Raw genomic sequence first — 19,032 nt, forward strand, 5'->3', positions numbered from 1 at the left:
TTATATTCTCCATTTCGACAGGCAGGTGGAAAAAAAACACGCACATATATTCAAGCACAATCTAAAATCCATTTGAACTCTTTTTACCACGTAATCCATATAGTATGCTCTTCTAAATCATTAGTTTTTTAGTCTTTTGTTTTTTGTTAAATGACTTGTTTGGGAATTCAAGTGTCACATAGAACAAATCTCCATAATAATTTAGTTATGAGAGTTCAGAGATTATAGAAAAGACGGCTAATAGTAGCTGAGTACCAAACCAAATGAAAAGCATGAACACACCGAACAAAAGCTAAAAATTTGTTTAGGAAATTTATAGCCTTGATTTAATATGACTGAGGGGACTACTTAAATGGACATTGATGTAAAGCATGGAAAAGCCAAAAAGGTCGTTACGGTGTCTACCCATAACGAATTTATTGTTGACATAGCCATAAATATCGATAATTGCATTCGAAATTCCATGGCAAAAAAAAAAAACAAAACATTTTGTGTAAGAGAAAAAAGTGACATTGTTTCAGCATTTCAATAAAAATTTTTATTTGAAAAGTTTTTCATGTTTGTTTTAAAGACTAATGTAAAATTTTTAATATGAAAAAAAGCATAAAAATATATACATTTTAAAACAATAAAGTAATATCCAGTTCCAACCATATACGGTCAATTATCCCCTCTCAGTAACATTTCTAAGTATTTCAAAGTTTATCTAAACGTTTGCTTAAATTATTTTTAATTTTCCTCTTTTCTAGGATTTAATCAATAACAAGTATATACGGCCGTAAGTTCGGCCAGGCCGAATCTTATGTACCCTCCACCATGGATTGCGTAGAAACTTCTACGAAAGACTGTCATCCACAAATTTCAACTCACATGGATTTTAAATATCATATACTACCACCACGTACCAAATTTCAACCAGATCCGATGAATTTCAAAAGGCTGCGGAGGTCAAATTTGGGGATCGGTTATATGGGAGCTATATATTATTATGGACTGATAGGAAGCAATTCCTGCATGGTTTTTGGATACCCTATACTAACATCACGTACCCAATTTCAACCGAATGGGAAGAATTTTGATCTTCCAAGGTGCTCCGGAGGTCAAATCTGGGGATCGGTTTATATGGGGCCTATATATAATTATGGACCGATATCGACCAATTTTTGCATGGGTGTTTGAGGCCATATATTAACATCACGTACCAAATTTCAACTGAATCAGATATATTTTGGTTCTCCAAGAGGCTCCGGAGGTCAAATCTGGTGATCGGTTTATATGAGGGCTATATATAATTATGGACCGATATGGACCAATTTTTGCATGGTTGTTAGAGACCATATACTAACACCATGAACCAAATTTCAACCCGATTGGATGAAATTTGCTTCTCTTAGAGGCTCCGCAAGCCAAATCGGGGGATCGGTTTATATGGGGGCTATATATGATTAAGGACCGATGTGAACCAATTTTTGCATGGTTGTTAGAGACCATATACTAACACCATGTACCACATTTCAGCCGGATCGGATGAAAATTGTTTCTCTTAGAGGCTCTGCAATCCATATCGTGGGATCGGTTTATATGGGGGCTATATATAATTATGGACCGATGTGGACCAATTTTTGTATGGTTGTTAGAGACCATATACAAACACCATGTACCAAATTTCAGCCGGATCGGATGAAATTTGCCTCTCTTAGAGGCCTCGCAAGCCAAATTTGGGGGCCCGTTTATATGGGGGCTATACGTAAAAGTGGACCGATATGGCCCATTTGCAATACCATCCGACCTACATCAATAACAACTACTTGTGCCAAGTTTCAAGTCGATAGCTTGTTTCGTTCGGAAGTTAGCGTGATTTCAACAGACGGACGGACGGAGGGACATGCTCAGATCGACTCAGAATTTCACCACGATCCAGAATATATATACTTTATGGGGTCTTAGAGCAATATTTCGATGTGTTACAAACGGAATGACAAAGTTAATATACCCCCATCCTATGGTGGAGGGTATAAAAATGTACTAAAAACCAATTTTTTAGTATTAATAAAAATATTTTATAGAAAAAAAATTGTTGAGAAAATTTTCTATTAACACCAGAATGAAAATATTTCAATATTCCGGGAACTCTTGGGATTCTTTTCGCGGAAAAAATCAGCATATTATGGGTAATGAAAAAACTCTTTTTTAGCTGGAACCAAAATAAAAAATCCTAGATTTCAAATTTCTTAAATTTCATGAAAATGCTGATTCTGTTATTGAGTTTTATTTGCTGGTTTGTGGAACTGCATAGTTCCAACTTCCGGTTTATGTGTTACCACGCATACATTTTTAATGACACTTGGTTGGAGGTTTTTCTCTGAAACATAAAAAAACAAAAAATATTGCCACCCATACACAGAGACAGTGGTAGCTGTAGTTGCAGCCTCAGACACCAGTTTGTGTTGTAGTACAAGTTGCCATTGTTCCGTTCCTATTGTTCAGCGTTAATGCTGCCGCTGCTGCTATGTTTGGAATGGCCAAAAAGCCTTCACACATATATATGGTGGTAATTCCGATGTTTGGTCTTGTTACCAAAATAACAATGAAATACAATGACTTTATACCAAACATCCTGGAATGCATATAAGCCATACCGAATGACAGAGAAGTAGGGCGAGATGAAAACAACGGGCTAGGCAAATAAAATCCATTTCCATTTCCGTTTGTTATTTGGACTTGTTATTCTGGTCCAACGCTTTGTTATAACAAATTTGCCGTTGTTGGTTTTATTTCACGCGACTCTGTTTTTTTTTTGTTATTTTGGGCATTTTTCGTTTTTTTGAACAGATGTGGTTTTACATATTTTGGTAGCTTTTTGTCTCAGTTTATTTGTGTTAAAAAACTAAAAGCAAAAAAAAAAAATATTGACTACAATGAGCATGAATATTGAGGGGAAAATTTTATACAATTCGTCTTTTTTTATGGAGGGCTTTCTTCCTTTGATATAAACACATCGCCCATATATACATATTTGCCCAAAGTGAAATGGCCAAAAAGCGGAAGCGCAAAAACTGCAAACATCCATTGAAAATAATTCTCTTTGTTTATTTTATTTAAATATAATATTTGTTTACATATAATCTTTGGAATTTGTTTTCGTTTTCGTCTTTTTTTGCTCCATTATTGTTTTTTGATTTCATTGAAACTTTTATTATTTAAAGTTGTATGGCCTAAAGCCATTTGTCGTAAGGCGTAATACTGCATTGTCAATTGGATGTGCAATGCAGCTACGATAAAAGAATATGGTGTGATTGAGAGCAGGGATGTGAAGGAATTTAGATGGTATGATACGTCAGGGATCTTTTAAAAATTTTGAATATCCATATATATGTGTGTGGGATATTTTTATATTCGCACGAAAGACATAACAGGTTGGCTGATAAGTCCCCGGTCTAACAAAGGAAAACACTTTTTTTGTCAAAATTCGTTTTTATTATTCAACATAGTTCCCTTCAACAGCGACACAACGATTATAACGACCTTCCAATTTTTTGATACCATTTTGGTAGTACTCCTTCGGTTTTGCCTCAAAATAGGCCACAGTTTCGGCGATCACCTCTTCATTGCAGCCAAATTTTTCCCTGAGAGCATCCTTTTGAGGTCTGAGAACAAGAAAAAGTCGCTGGGGGCAAGATCTGGAGAATACGGTGGGTGGGGAAGCAATTTGAAGCCCAATTAATGAATTTTTGCCATCGTACTCAATGACTTGTGGCACGGTGCGTTGTCTTGGTGGAACATGGTGCGATACGGATGGAAACAGGGTCCTAAAAGTTTGTCTCCGAATGTTTCATGACCAGTTGTCTAGTCCTACTAAGTTGTTCCAGGACGTGTCCTTTGGGATGTATTCAAGTCGTGTCCTAAAGTGTAAATTTTCCCAGCCAATGACAAACCCATGTTAAAGTGACCTGTCCATTCTATACGCTTGGACAGGAACTGACTGGTTCATACACACCAGGGACTAACCCTGTACCGGGTTACACAATGGACTGAATAGTCTAAGTGAGCCTGAATCTTAATCGGGCTGCCACTTTAACCTTAACCCTGTACCGCTCCTGAGGTTGATCCATTTACCGTATGGTATATTCTGGGTTGTGGTGAAATTCTTATTCGATCTAAGCATGTCCGTCCGTCCGTCTGTTGAAATCACGCTAACTTCCGAACGAAACAAGCTATCGACTTGAAACTTGGTACAAGCAGCTATTATTAATGTAGGTTGGATGGTATTGCAAATGGGCTATATCGGTCCACTTTTACGTACAGCCCCCATATAAACGGACCCCCAGATTTTTCTTGCGGAGCCTGTAAGAGAAAAACAATTCATCCGATTTGGCTAAAAATTGGTATGTAGTGTAAGTATACGGTCTCTAATAACCATGCAAAAATTGGTCCATATCAGCCTATAATTATATAAAGCCCCTATATAAATCGATCCCCAGATTTGGCTTGCGGATCCTCTAAAAGAAGCAAATTTAATCCGAATCGGCTGGAGTTTAGTACACTCGAAAAAAAAAGTTTACTGGGATCTAAAGATTTTGACCTTCTCTTAAGGATTTTGGTATTGATTGCGAGCCAAATCGCATCGGTCTCTTTAAAATAAAGACATTTTTTACGGACCTCCCCGGCTTTAAATCTAGGATCAAATAAGTTAAAATTGGACACAGATTTCATACATCGAGTTTTTATTTTCTTTTTGCGACATATTAATATTTATGTACAAACAAATTCCAATTTCAAAATCCAAATTATGCCAGGTACTTCAAAGTAAAAACAGTTTTCTTAAAGCTGAAAAAACTTTAAACCAAAGATGCAAATCCTTAAAATAAGTATTAACCTATATTTGAGTCGTTTTTATCTTAAATTTAAAAATTCAATATGTCAGTTGAGTTAAAGACGATTTCTTTCTAAATTAAAAATGTTTCTCTTTATTTTATGGAAAATTTGCCTTACTTCAAAGATCTACGACTTCAGCAGAGAGACGTAAAATTTCAAGATTTGTCTCCTCAATTTAATGAAAAAATTTTTTGAAGCAAGGATTATAAACTTTCTTTTAATTAAAATGACATTGTTTTAAAGAATTTTGTCCTTAGCATCGCGTAAATTTTGAGTCCTAAAATTAAAGTTGCATAATCTTCCATATTAGGTCAATATTTTTTTTAGTGTACAATGTTTTAGTATATGATCTCTAACAACCATGCAAAAATTGGTCCACATCGATCAGTAGTTATATATAGCCCCCATATAAACCGGTCCGGAGCCTCTTGGAAGGGCAAAATTCATCCGTAATATATGGTCTCTAACAATCATGCAGGCATTGGTCCATATCGGTCCATAATTATATATGGCCCCATATAAACAGATACCCAGTTTTGGCCTCCGGAGCCTCTTTGAAGAACAAAATTCATCCGATCTAGTTGAAATTTGGTACGTGGTGCTAGTATATGATATTTAACAGCCATGCCAAAAGTGGTCCATATTATTCCATAATCATATATAGATAAAAAAAAACCGATCCCGAGATTTGGTTTTGGAGCCTCTTGGAGGAGCAAATTTCATCCGGGTCAGTTGAAATTTGGTACATTGTTCTAGTATATGGCCGCTAACAACCATGTCTAATTAGGTCTATAATTATATATAGCCCTCAGATAAATCGATCCCCAATTACACAAAAATTGGTCCATATCAAGTTCATAATTGTATATAGTCCCCATATAAGCGTCCCCCTTATTTCAATTCTGGCTTTCTACGTATCGTGCAAAAAGTCCATATCGATTCGTAATTATTTGTAGACTTCCCTATATATACCTTCTTTGTCTAATATATACCACGTATGGACTAACTCACAATTTAGAAAACGATGTTAAGAAGTTTTAAGATACCACAATCCAAGTAAATCGATTGTGGATGACAGTCATACGTAGAAGTTTCTACGCAATCCATGGTGGAGGGTACATAAGATTCGGCCTGGCCGAACTTACGGCCGTATACACTTTTTTATATCCTCCACCATAGGATGGGGGTATATTAACTTTGTCATTTCGTTTGTAACACATCGAAATATTGATCTAAGACCCAATAAAGTATATATATTCTGGGTCGTGGTGAAATTCTGAGTCGATCTGAGCATGTCCGTCTGTTGAAATCACGCTAACTTCCGAACGAAACAAGCTATCGACTTGAAACTTGGCACAAGTAGTTGTCATTGATGTAGGTCGGATGGCATTGCAAATGGGCCATATCGGTCCACTTTTACGTATAGACCCCATATAAACGGACCCCCAAATTTGGCTTGCGAGGCCTCTAAGAGAAGCACATTTCATCCGATCCGGCTGAAATTTGGTACATGATGTTAGTATATGGTCTCTAATAACCATGCAAAAATTGGTCCATAACTATATATAGCCCACATATAAACCGATCACCAGATTTGACCTCCGGAGCCTCTTGGAAGACCAAAATTTATCTGATTCAGTTGAAATTTGGTACGTGATGTTAATATATGGCCTCAAACACCCATGCAAAAATTGGTCGATATCGGTCCATAATTATATATAGGCCCCATATAAACCGATCCCCAGATTTGACCTCCGGAGCACCTTGGAAGAGCAAAATTCTTCCCATTCGGTTGAAATTTGGTACGTGATGTTAGTACATTATATTTAACAACCATGCCAAAAGTGGTCCATATCAGTCCATAATCATATATAGCTCCCATATAAACCGATCCCCAGATTTGACCTCCGGTGGCTTTTGGAGAAGCAAAATTCATCCGATCTGGTTGAAATTTGGTACGTGGTGGTAGTATATGATATTTAACAACCATGTGAGTTGAAATTTGTGGATGGTAGTCTTTCGTAGAAGTTTCTACGCAATCCATGGTGGAGGGTACATAAGATTCGGCCTGGCCGAACTTACGGCCGTATATACTTGTTTTTTTTTTTTTTTTAATTCTATTTTCTCATTGAAACTGCAATCTCAAAGATTTCTACAGTTTATGATCATTTTATATTATTTACCTTAAAATCATGATTATACTATAACATTGACAATAATGCAAACATAAAATTATAATTTCACACTCTCAAACGTATGTTTATTATCGACAATGTCATCACTTGTAAAGCGTTAACATACATTTGTCTTTAGTCAATATCGATTACAATCTTAACAGGTCCCTTAGTGCCAACATCATATATTGAATTTTAATGTATTTCGGTGTTAATGAATGTTCGACTGACGTACGATTACGAGTGTTTATGTGCCTCTTACTCTGCCGAGTGATATGGTTAAGCCAACGAGATTGTGTTTGTGTTTATACGTATCAGTGTGTGTATTTTTACATATATATATTATTGTGGTTTTCCATACAAGTTTTAATGAGTGGTAATTTAAGCAATCTTCAAAATTCTCATTCTTTCTTCAAGTTCCATTCTGGCACATCACAAACGTTCTCTGTCTCTCTCTCTCTCTGTTTGTCTCCGTTTTGGCTATATATCTAACAAACACTCACGAATATATTTAAGTATCAGTGGTGTTGACACGCACATGAGATTTGAACTACATATACGTTGACATATATACAAAAATGCCGACATACAGGCGCTCTCACTAACACTCATTCACGCATATTCATTGTAAGGTGAACATATGTGTGGCTACATAAAAATCCTGTCAGTGACAATGTTAAATGTGGCAAAAAAAAAACGAACTTAGAATGTATGCAATACTTGCAATAACAACAATACGACGAACAAAGCAAAAAAAAAACAGAACATTTGTAATTGTAGTCTCGTGATGTGCTTGATTGTAGTTGTAGTAGGGCTGCCTGGTAAAAGTATGTTAATATGTTGGCGGTAGATTTGAAATAGAGCGGGTCGTCGTTTATTCATCTTAAGTGATTAATTCTTTTGAAAGAGAAATAGATCAGAAAGAACTCCATGTGAGAAATTTAATGCAAATCAGGGTAAAACTCTGGCTTCTGGGGCTATATAAGTGCATGACCGGCGAAAGGTATATACGGGAGCTATATCTAAATCTAAACCGATTTCTTCAAAAATCCTCTGACTTAAAACACATACTAAGTTTGAAGTCAATTGGACTAAAACCGACACCTAAACTTGGATGATAAAAATGTGTTCACAGACAGACGGAGGGGCGGACGAGGCTAGATCGACTGAGAGGCCGGACCTGAGTATTATTGCGATATATACAATGTAACCATCTCATCTATTTCTGGTTGTTGTGAACATATTCAATAGCTGTTCCACAGTGAGACGCATGGAAATATGAAGGACAAATTTGATCGAAATTCAGGCAGCAGTGGTAGAAAATTTTCTACTGATCTCAATAAATGGCGAGAACAGGAAAAAACTACGGAGTTGCTTCGCTAACACGATAGGGGCCAGTTACCGAATTTGAGTTTTCGCAATGAGATGACAAGATGACCAGCGTCGCCAATGGTAAGGGCGTGCGTCGTCGTAACGCCAAATGGTCGCTCTCACCTCGTATTAATCGACCAAGTGGTCAAAATAAATGCCGATTATTCTCGGGAAAATGTCCTAAAGACCTAATTAACAAGACTGGTCTAAGAAAAAAAATGTCTACCATACAATAGTCCAAAAATTTTCAGATTTCAACCCGTTGAACTTTTGAACCAGGGGCATTAGTAAAGTTGGCACTAAAAATTATATAAAATATAAAGTCCATTATTTCAAGACGGCGCTACATCTAAATCTGATCTGATTTGGATTATACAGTGTCAATTTTGTATAAATCGTTGAATAACTATAATATAATGACCAAATTGAGAAAAACGCGGCGACACATATGTACGCGGATTACATCAAAATCTGAGTCAAATTTGAACATAATTGGTTAGCAAATAAGATCAATATGACCCCATCATCGAAATATATATATATATATATATATATATATATATATATATATATATATATATATATATATATATATATATATATATATATATATATATATATATATATATATATATATATATATATATATATATATATATATATATATATATATATATATATATATATATATATATATATATATATATATATATATATATATATATATATATATATATATATATATATATATATATATATATATATATATATATATATATATATATATATATATATATATATATATATATATATATATATATATATATATATATATATATATATATATATATATATATGGGCTAGTTATAAATTTGATTGATTTTTATACCCTCCACCATAGGATGGGGGTGTATTAACTTTGTCATTCCGTTTGTAACACATCGAAATATTGCTCTAAGACCCCATAAGGTATATATATTCTGGGTCGTGGTGAAATTCTGAGTCGATCTGAGCATGTCCGTCCGTCCGTCTGTTGAAATCACGCTAACTTCCGAACGAAACAAGCTATCGACTTGAAACTTGGCACAAGTAGTTGTTATTAATGTAGGTCGGACGATATTGCAAATGAGGCATATCGATCCACTTTTACGTATAGCCCCCATATAAACGGACCCCCAAATTTGTCTTGCCGATCCTCTAAGAGAAGCAAATTTCAACCGATCCGGCTGAAATTTTGTACATGGTGTTAGTATATGGTCTCTAACAGCCATGCAAAAATTGGTCCACATCGGTCCATAATTATATAAGCCCCCATATAAATCGATCCCCCGATTTGGCTTGCGGAGCCTCTAAGAGAAGCAAATTTCATCCGATCCGGCTGAAATTTGGTACATGATGTGGTCTCTAAAAACCATGCAAAAATTGGTCCTCATCGGTCTTTAGTTATATATAGCCCCCATATAAACCGATCTCCAGATTTGGCTTGCGGAGCCTCAAAGAGAAGCATATTTCATCCGATCCGGCTGAAATTTGGTACATGGTGTTGGTATATGGTCTCTAACAATCGTGCAAAAATTGGTCCACATCGGTCAGTAATTATATATAGCCCCCATATAAACCGATCCCCCAATTTGGCTTGCGGAACCTCTAAGAGAGGCCAATTTCATCCGATCTGGCTAAAATTTGGTTTATGGTGTTAGCATATGGTCTCTCATAACCATGCCAAAATTGGACCACATCGGCCCATAATTATATATAGCCCTTATATAAACCGATCCCCAGATTTGGGTTGAGGAGCCTCAAAGAGAAGCAAATTTCTTCCGATCCAACTCAAATTTGGTACATGATATTGGTATATAGTCTCTAACAACCATGCAAAAATTGGTCCACATCGGTCAATAATTGTATATAGCTCCCATATAAACCGATCCCCAGATTTGGCTTGTGGAGCTTCTAAAAGAAGCATATTTCATCCGATCTGGCTGAACTTTTGTACATGGTGTTGGTAAATGGTCTCTAAAAACCATGCAAAAATTGGTCCAAATCGGTCCATAATTATATATAGCCCCCTTATAAACCGATCCCCAGATTTGGCTTGCGAAGCCTCAAAGAGAAGCAAATTTCATCCGATCCGGCTGAAATTTTGTACATGGTGTTAGTATATGGTCTCTAACAACCGTGCCAGAATTGGTCCATATCGATTCATAATTATATATAGCCCCCATATAAAACGTTCTCCAGATTTGACCTCCGGAGCCTCTTGGAGGAGCAAAATTCATCCGATCCGGTTCAAATTTGGAATGTGCTGTTAGTATATGGCCGCTAACAACCATACCAAAATTGGTCCATATCGGTCTATAGTTATATATAGCCGATCTCCAACCAAACAAAAAGTGGTCCATATCGGTTCATAATCATGGTTGCCACTCTAGCCAAAAATAATCTACCAAGATTTTATTTTTATAGAAAATGTTGTCAAAATTTTATTTCTATAGAAAATTTTGTTAAAATTTTATTTCTGTATAAATTTTTGTCAACATTTTTATTTCTATAGAAAATTTTGTTAAAATTTTATTTCTATAGAAAATGTTGTTAAAATTTAATTTCTGTAGAAAATTTTGTTAAAATTTTATGTCTAATTTGTCAAACTGAATTATATACGTATTGGATCGATCTTTTTTGATTTAATATATACCACGTATGGACTTACATACATTTTAGAAGATGGTGTTAGGAGGTTTTAAGGTACCTTGCCATCGGCAAGCGTTACCACAACTTAAGTAATTCCATGATGGAGGGTACATAAGCTTCGGCCTGGCCGAACTTACGGCCGTATATACTTGTTTTTTCTAATATATACCACGTATGGACTAACTAACAATTTAGAAAACGATGTTAAGAAGTTTTAAGATACCACAACCCTATTAATTCGATTATGGATGTCAGTCTTTAGTAGAAGTTTTTACGCAATCCATGATGGAGGGTACATAATGTTCGGCCTGGCCGAACTTACGGCCGTATATACTTGTTTTTCTTTTTTTCAAATTCAAAAGCTTTGTTTCTTGTGTCAAAAAACCCATATACCAAATTTAAAAAAAAAAAAAAACATTATTAAAAATTATTATCTGAACCATGTAACAACAAACACATGGACAGACGGACGGACGGACATCAAAGTCTAGATCGATTCAGCTGGTGATGCAGTGTTGATCTGGCTTATTTTATGGGTTCTTAAAATAAATCTTGCAGATCAAAGCTATTCCCCATTTTGCGAAATTCGGAATCGCTATTGCAAAATTTTCGTTTGACCATAATTTCCTAACCCCGAAACTTTTGAACTTAAGCTTTGGTAATACATTTTTTTTTTTAATGAAAAGTTCAAATTAAAATTGTATTGGAGTCGGCGAATATCTCTATTTTTTTCGTTATAAGAAAAATAAATTCTTGCGATTCCAAATATTGGAACATGGAGGCTTATAATTTTATATTGACCACTATGTGGTATAGGGTGTAAAACGACAAACTTTCCTTTTGTCATTGCGTACTTCCCATAGCGTGTGCTGGGAGCTAATTTCCACCAATAAAATGTTAACCAGATTCACAATTTTAAGCCTTGGATAGGAAGAAAATTTCTAGTTATGCCTACAATGCTACTTTTTTAGTCAACATCCTTAGGATAGCAGAAATTCAGTGGAGATTTTCATCATATGTGGAATTAAAAGTTCATACTACTAGAATAATGATCCCATACCATTTATTTTAAACTATTATCTAAATGTTACCTAACTGCTACAAAAATTATTCGTCATTCTTTTGTTACTATATTCGTGCGTTTTGATTTAGTACCCTCCCCTAATGTCCATGCAAATATGGTTCTGAGTGTCTGTGGTTGAAATAGTGTTCCATAATGTATTTACACATGTCGTTAAAACAATTTACCAATGTCCTCAATTGGCATCGAGAGAATTGTAAAGTTTACATTACACATATACAATTTTGTTGATTATGTGTGGGTGTGTGCGTGTGTTTTTGTCACCTTTTGGTTACGCTCTAAATTGGATATGCAGCTTGGTATTTTAAAACCCTTTAGAGGAATTTAGTTAAACATATGTGCTTACATAGTAAATTTTGAAGATGTAAGAGATATCATAGAGGGTTACGTTGTTTTTAATTTTAAATTTTCGTTAGGATAATAAATTGAGCAATAAAAATATTCTAAAAACATTGATTTTTCTTCTGTTTTGAATTGTACTAATAGCATAATAGCAGGTTGGCTGATAAGTCCCCGGTCTGACACATAGATGGCGTCGCTAGTATTAAATGCATATTATTTTTATATAGTACCAACCTTCAAATTATTCGTGTCAAAATTGGACGTCTGTAAGTCAATTAGTTTGTGAGATAGAGCGTCTTTTGTGAAGCAACTTTTGTTATTGTGAAAAAAATGGAAAAAAAGGAATTTCGTGTTTTGATAAAATACTGTTTTCTGAAGGGAAAAAATACGGTGGAAGGAAAAACTTGGCTTGATAATGAGTTTTCGGACTCTGCCCCAGGGAAATCAACAATAATTGATTGGTATGCAAAATTCAAGCGTGGTAAAATGAGCACGGAGGACGGTGACGCAGTGGACGCCCGAAAGAGGTGGTTACCGACGAAAACATCAAAAAAATCCACAAAATGATTTTGAATGACCGTAAAATGAAGTTGATCGAGATAGCAGAGGCCCTAAAGATATCAAAGGAATGTGTTGGTCATATCATTCATCAATACTTGGATATTCGGAAGCTCTGTGTAAAATGGGTGCCGCGCGAGCTCACATTTGACCAAAAACAACAACGTGTTGATGATTCTGAGCGGTGTTTGCAGCTGTTAACTCGTAATACACCCTAGTTTTTCCCCCAATATGTGACAATGGATGAAACATGACTCCATCACTACACTCCTGAGTCCAATTGACAGTCGACTGAGTGGACAGCGACCGGTGAACCGTCTCCGAAGCGTGGAAAGACTCAAAAGTCCGCTGGCAAAGTAATGGGCTCTGTTTTTTGGGATGCGCATGGAATAATTTTTATCGATTATCTTGAGAAGGAAAAAACCATCAACAGTGACTATTATATGGCGTTATTGGAGTGTTTGAAGGTCGAAATCGCGCCAAAACGGCCTCATATGAAGAAGAACAAGTATATACGGCCGTAAGTTCAGCCAGGCCGAAGATTATGTACCCTCCACCATGGATTGCGTAGAAACTTCTACTGAAGACTGTCATCCACCATCGAATTACTTGGGTTGCGATAACACTTGCCGATGGCAAGGTATCTTAAAACTTCCTAACACCGCAATATATATCACATAGTCCATACGTGGTATATATTAAACTAAAAAAGGCTGATTAAATACATATATAATTAAGTTTAAAGTTTCTATAGAAATAAAATTTTGACAACATTTTCTATAGAAGTAAAATTTGGAAAAAATTTTCTATAGAAATAAAATTTGGAAAAATTTTTCTATAGAAATAAAATTTGGATAAAATTTTCTATAGAAATAAAATTCTTACAAAATTTTCTATAGAAATAAAATTTGGAAAAAATTTTCTATAGAAGTAAAATTTGGAAAACGTTTTCTATAAAAATAAAATTCTGACAAAATTTTCTATAGAAATAAAATTTTCTATAGAAATAAAACATTGACAAAATGTTCTATAGAAATAAAATTTTGACAAAATTTTCTATAGAAATAAAATTTTGACAAAATTTTCTATAGAAATAACATTTTGACAATGTTTTCTATAAAAATAAAATTTTGGTAAATTATTTTTGGCTCGAGCGGCAACCATGATTATGAACCGATAAGGACCAGTTTTTGTGTGATTGGGGATCGCCTATATATAACTATAGCCCGATATGGACCAATTTTGGCATGGTTATTACCGGCCTTATACTAACACCACGTTGCAAATTTCAATCGGATCGGATGAATTTTGCTCCTCCAAGAGGCTCCGAAGATCAAATCTGGGTAACGGTTTATATGGGGGCTATATATAATTATGGACCGATGTGGACCATAATGGTTGTTAGAGACCATATATAAACACCATGTACCAAATTTCAGCCGGATCGGATGAAATTTGCTTCTCTTAGAGGCCTCGCAAGCCAAATCGGGGGATCGGTTTATATGGGGGCTATATATAATTATGGACCGATGTGGACCAATTTTTGCATGGTTGTTAGATACCATATACTAACACCATGTACCAAATTTCAGCCGGACCGGATGAAATTTGCTTTTATTAGAGGCCTCGCAAGCCAAATCGGGGGATCGGTTTATATGGGGCCTATATATAAGTATGGACCGATATGGACTAATTCTTGCGTGGTTGTTAGAGACCATATACTAACACCACGTACCCAATTTCATCCGGATCGATTGAATTTTGCTCCTCTATGAGGATCCGGAGGTCAAATCTGGGGATCGGCTTATATGGGGGCTAAATATAATTATGGACCGATATGGACCAATTTTGGCAAGGTTGTTAGAGACAATATACTAACACCACGTACCCAATTTCATCCGGATCGATTGAATTTTGCTCCTCTAAGAGGATCCGGAGGTCAAATCTGGGGATCGGCTCATATGGGGGCTAAATATAATTATGGACCGATATGGACCAATTTTGACATGGTTGTTAGAGACAATACACCACGAACCAAATTTCAACCGGATCGGATGACTTTTGCTCCTCTAAGAGGCTCCGGAGGTCAAATCTGGGGATCGGTTTATATGGGGGCTAAATATAATTATGGACCGATATGGACCAATTTTGGCATGGTTGTTAGAGATAATATACTAACACCACGTACCCAATTTCATCCGGATCGGATGACTTTTGTTCCTCTAAGAGGCTCCGGAGGTCAAATCTGGGTATCGGTTTATATGGGGGCTATATATAATTATGAGCCGATGTGGACCAATTTTTGCTTGGTCATTAGAGAACATATACCAACACCATGTACCAAATTTCAGCCGGATCGGATGCAATGTGCTTCTTTTAGAGCAATCGCAAGCCAAATTTGGGGGTCCGTTTATATGGGGGCTATACGTAAAAGTGGACCGATATGGACCAATTCTTTGCATGGTTGTTAGAGACCATATACTAACACCATGTACCAAATTTCAGCCGGATCGGATGCAATGTGCTTCTTTTAGAGCAATCGCAAGCCAAATTTGGGTGTCCGTTTATATGGGGTCTATACGTAAAAGTGAACCGATATGGCCCATTTGCAATACCATCCGACCTACATCAATAACAACTACTTGTGCCAAGTTTCAAGTCTATAGCTTGTTTCGTTCGGAAGTTAGCGTGATTTCAACAGACGAACGGACGGACATGCTCAGATCGACTCATAATTTCACCACGTCCCAGAATATATATACTTTATGGGGTCTTAGATCAATATTTCGATGTGTTACAAACGGAATGACAAAGTTAATATACCCCCATCCTATGGTGGAGGGTATAAAAAAGTGTTGTTCCACCAAGACAACGCACCGTGCCACAAGTCATTGAGAACGATGGCAAAAATTCGTGAATTGGGCTTCGAATTGCTTCCCCACCCACCGTATTCTCCAGATCTGACCCCCAGCGACTTTTTCTTGTTCTCAGACCTCAAAAGGATGCTCGCAGGGAAATAATTTGGCTGCAATGAAGAGGTGATCGCCGATGCTGAGGCCTATTTTGAGGCAAAACCGAAGGAGTACTACCAAAATGGTATCAAAAAATTGGAAGGTTGTTATAATCGTTGTATCGCTCTTGAAGGGAACTATGTTGAATAATAAAAACGAATTTTGACAAAAAAAATGTGTGTTTCTTTGTTAGACCGGGGACTTATCAGCCAACCTGTTAGTAGAACAATAATTGTAATTTGGAGGAGCTACCTCAATTACTTCAATGGCTATATGAGTTTGTTCTGAAACCATGATCCTTCAATTGTGACCAAATGGTCATACGAATATAAACACTATTTGGCCTATAATATATTTCGAAGTGTGACAAAAAAATCCAAAATATAAACTCGAATTATCATCAGTTATATTTTTCGTATGAATGTCCATTTATGAGAGACATACAGTAGAAAAATGGTCACAAAATTTCATATTTTTTGTTTATTGTTAAAGAAGTTCATAAAAATCCATTTTAGTGCTCACCAATACAGAAAATATTTATAGAGCTTCTATTTAAAATAAAATCGAGAAATAAATTGTAATTAAGTGGGGAGTTAGAGTTAGATATCCTCCGTAGTGGACATCGGTGGTGAAAGGGTTAATAAAACCAATTAATTTTTTTTTGATTATTGCTCTTAATAATATTTCTGTAATTATAATTTTTCCAAATAATTTAATTCACTTACCCATATTAAGATAAAATACAGCAGTCACAATATAATGACAAAAATGCATTTGTTGCAAATGCATTTTGATGTATTCGTAAATGTGCGATAAATTGATTATGATGTTAGTTTTATTAAAGGACTTTGTAGCATTTGTCCAATAAACAGGATTTAGTAAAACGACAAAAGTTCTTTGTGGTCTATAAGATTTGCCATTAAAGTTATGAATAGTTTATGACTTGGTGGTACTATATTTTTCGCATGGATATTTGTGTTGTTGGATTTTTTTTTAACACTTTCCTCGTTGAGATAATAATATTTTATGTATTTTTGTTTTTAGTTTTTAGTTTTTGTTTCGTTTTCTTTCGGTATTCCCTTTGTCAGTCAGTTTATGATGGGATATGCTTTTAACGAATTGCTTTTGGAGTGGCTTTTGTTTTGTTGACGTTTTTTGTTGTTGTTATACAGCTCCTATTAACCTGACGCCGCTTAGACGCTTAGAGTATTAAAAGAACCCAAAAAAAAGTACATGAAGACGAGAACGAACAAAAAAAAATCGATGGCCATAAAAAATTTGTTGTTTGTCTAAGTTTTTTTCTCTTTTTTTTTTTTAGTTTCACGATATTCTGGATGTTGGTTATGTTATGACAATTTTACGTATTCGTAAAAAATATATAATAATAATTTTTTATGAGTTTCTGTGATTTTGTTGTGCTGGCTGCTGTTGTTGCTGTTCGCTATCTCTTTGAAGTCATTACATTTTGGGTTTCCGTTTCCGCTTAAGAGATTTTTTTACTTTGTATGCGTGGGATTTTTTTCTGTTAGTTTAATATTTTGTTCATTTTTATGATTTTATGGGACTTTTGTTTTTTTTTTTCTCTCCAAATTTTTTTGCTTTACTAGGGGTTAGCTATTAATAATTGCTTCATTTGTAATGATATCTTTTTTTTTTTTGTTTGGGGATTTGTATTTGTTTCGTTTTGTTTTTGTTCTCTGTGGATAGATAAAAACGGACGGACATGGAATTTATGGAGTTTTATATGTCTTATTGGGAAACAAATTTCGTATATCCTTTAACAATAACAAAACAATAATTTTATTACTTTCACTCACACTTTATATTGTCTCAAATATCGATAATTCCATTTATTGCCACATTTCAGAGAATCAGGGTATTATTCAGCATCATCATCGCAATGATCATGGAAAAGGATTATTTGTGGTTGGAATCCAATTCTTTCAATTTTTATCACACCCCCATAATAGCCTTTATGATGAGCTAAATATGAAAGATTTTATTACCATGGTTTTCATTGCAATTTGGGAAAAAAGAATTTCATAAGAATTCCCACTACGTTTTATTTGTAATGAAATGTCCTTGAGTTATATGATTCCAGTTATTCTGTTTTTGTCCTTGTTAACTTCCACTTGAATGATTTTAACACTTCATTTGTTTGTATGGGGAATTTATATGAGATTTTCCTAGAAAAAGAAAAAAAACTAATGATGATTATAATGCCAGGACCTTGGTAAAGACTTTCAAGGATTTAATATTTCCTCTGAATGTAACAAAAACAAACTTATAGACACTTTAATTTTTGATAATTTTTTCCACTTTCTTTTGCCTTCTCTCTATAAGCTTCACGTTTTAATTCTTTGTTGGTTTTATTGTCCCCGTTTTGAAAAATATTCGAATTGTATGGATCCTTCGTTCAGCCTTTTGTACATAGAAGTTCTTTCCTGGCAACATCCATTCAGGTTATTTATTGTGTTTACATTTTCTGTAGCTGCCAATGTTTCTCGAAGGTTTTGAAAATTTATTGTTATGGTTCATTTGTTTATTGTATGCTTTCCATAAAAATTATTTCTGTTGTTGCTACCCATACAGCATTGTCTTTTCCTAGCGGGTATGGGGAGACATCCGTTTTCTTTTCACACACTCTCTCACTCTCTCTTTCGAATTGCAAAATCTGTAATGATAAGTAAATGGAATATCACATGAGAAATGGCCCCAAAAGGTAGAGAGTTCTTTCTCTCATAGAATAGAGTTTTATAAGGAGTTTATTGTTTTATTATAAATCGATTTTTTTGTGTGTTTGTTTGTTTGTTGTTCTAAGATTTATTACTAATTTATATCTCTCAAATATAAACAATGTAAAGATTTCTTTTGCATTTTTCTTGTAGACAGCTAATTGGTTTTTATTTTGTCTTAATGGAAGAAGATA

The 19,032-nt window shown here is 35.0% G+C and overlaps 1 protein-coding gene across 1 annotated transcript in view; it reads right to left on the minus strand.

The window, feature by feature from the left end:
• Positions 1 to 19,032, minus strand: part of dpr11 (defective proboscis extension response 11) — a 555,551-nt gene that overhangs the window by 252,116 nt on the left and 284,403 nt on the right. Inside the window, exon 4 of the mRNA XM_075289722.1 lies at positions 16,829 to 18,777. Within this exon, the coding sequence (XP_075145837.1) occupies positions 16,829 to 16,892 (64 nt within the window). The 5' untranslated portion in view covers positions 16,893 to 18,777. The remainder of the gene's footprint in view (positions 1 to 16,828; positions 18,778 to 19,032) is intronic.

Source organism: Haematobia irritans, chromosome 1, assembly GCF_050003625.1.
Source record: "Haematobia irritans isolate KBUSLIRL chromosome 1, ASM5000362v1, whole genome shotgun sequence".
Classification (NCBI taxonomy): Eukaryota; Metazoa; Arthropoda; class Insecta; order Diptera; family Muscidae; genus Haematobia; species Haematobia irritans.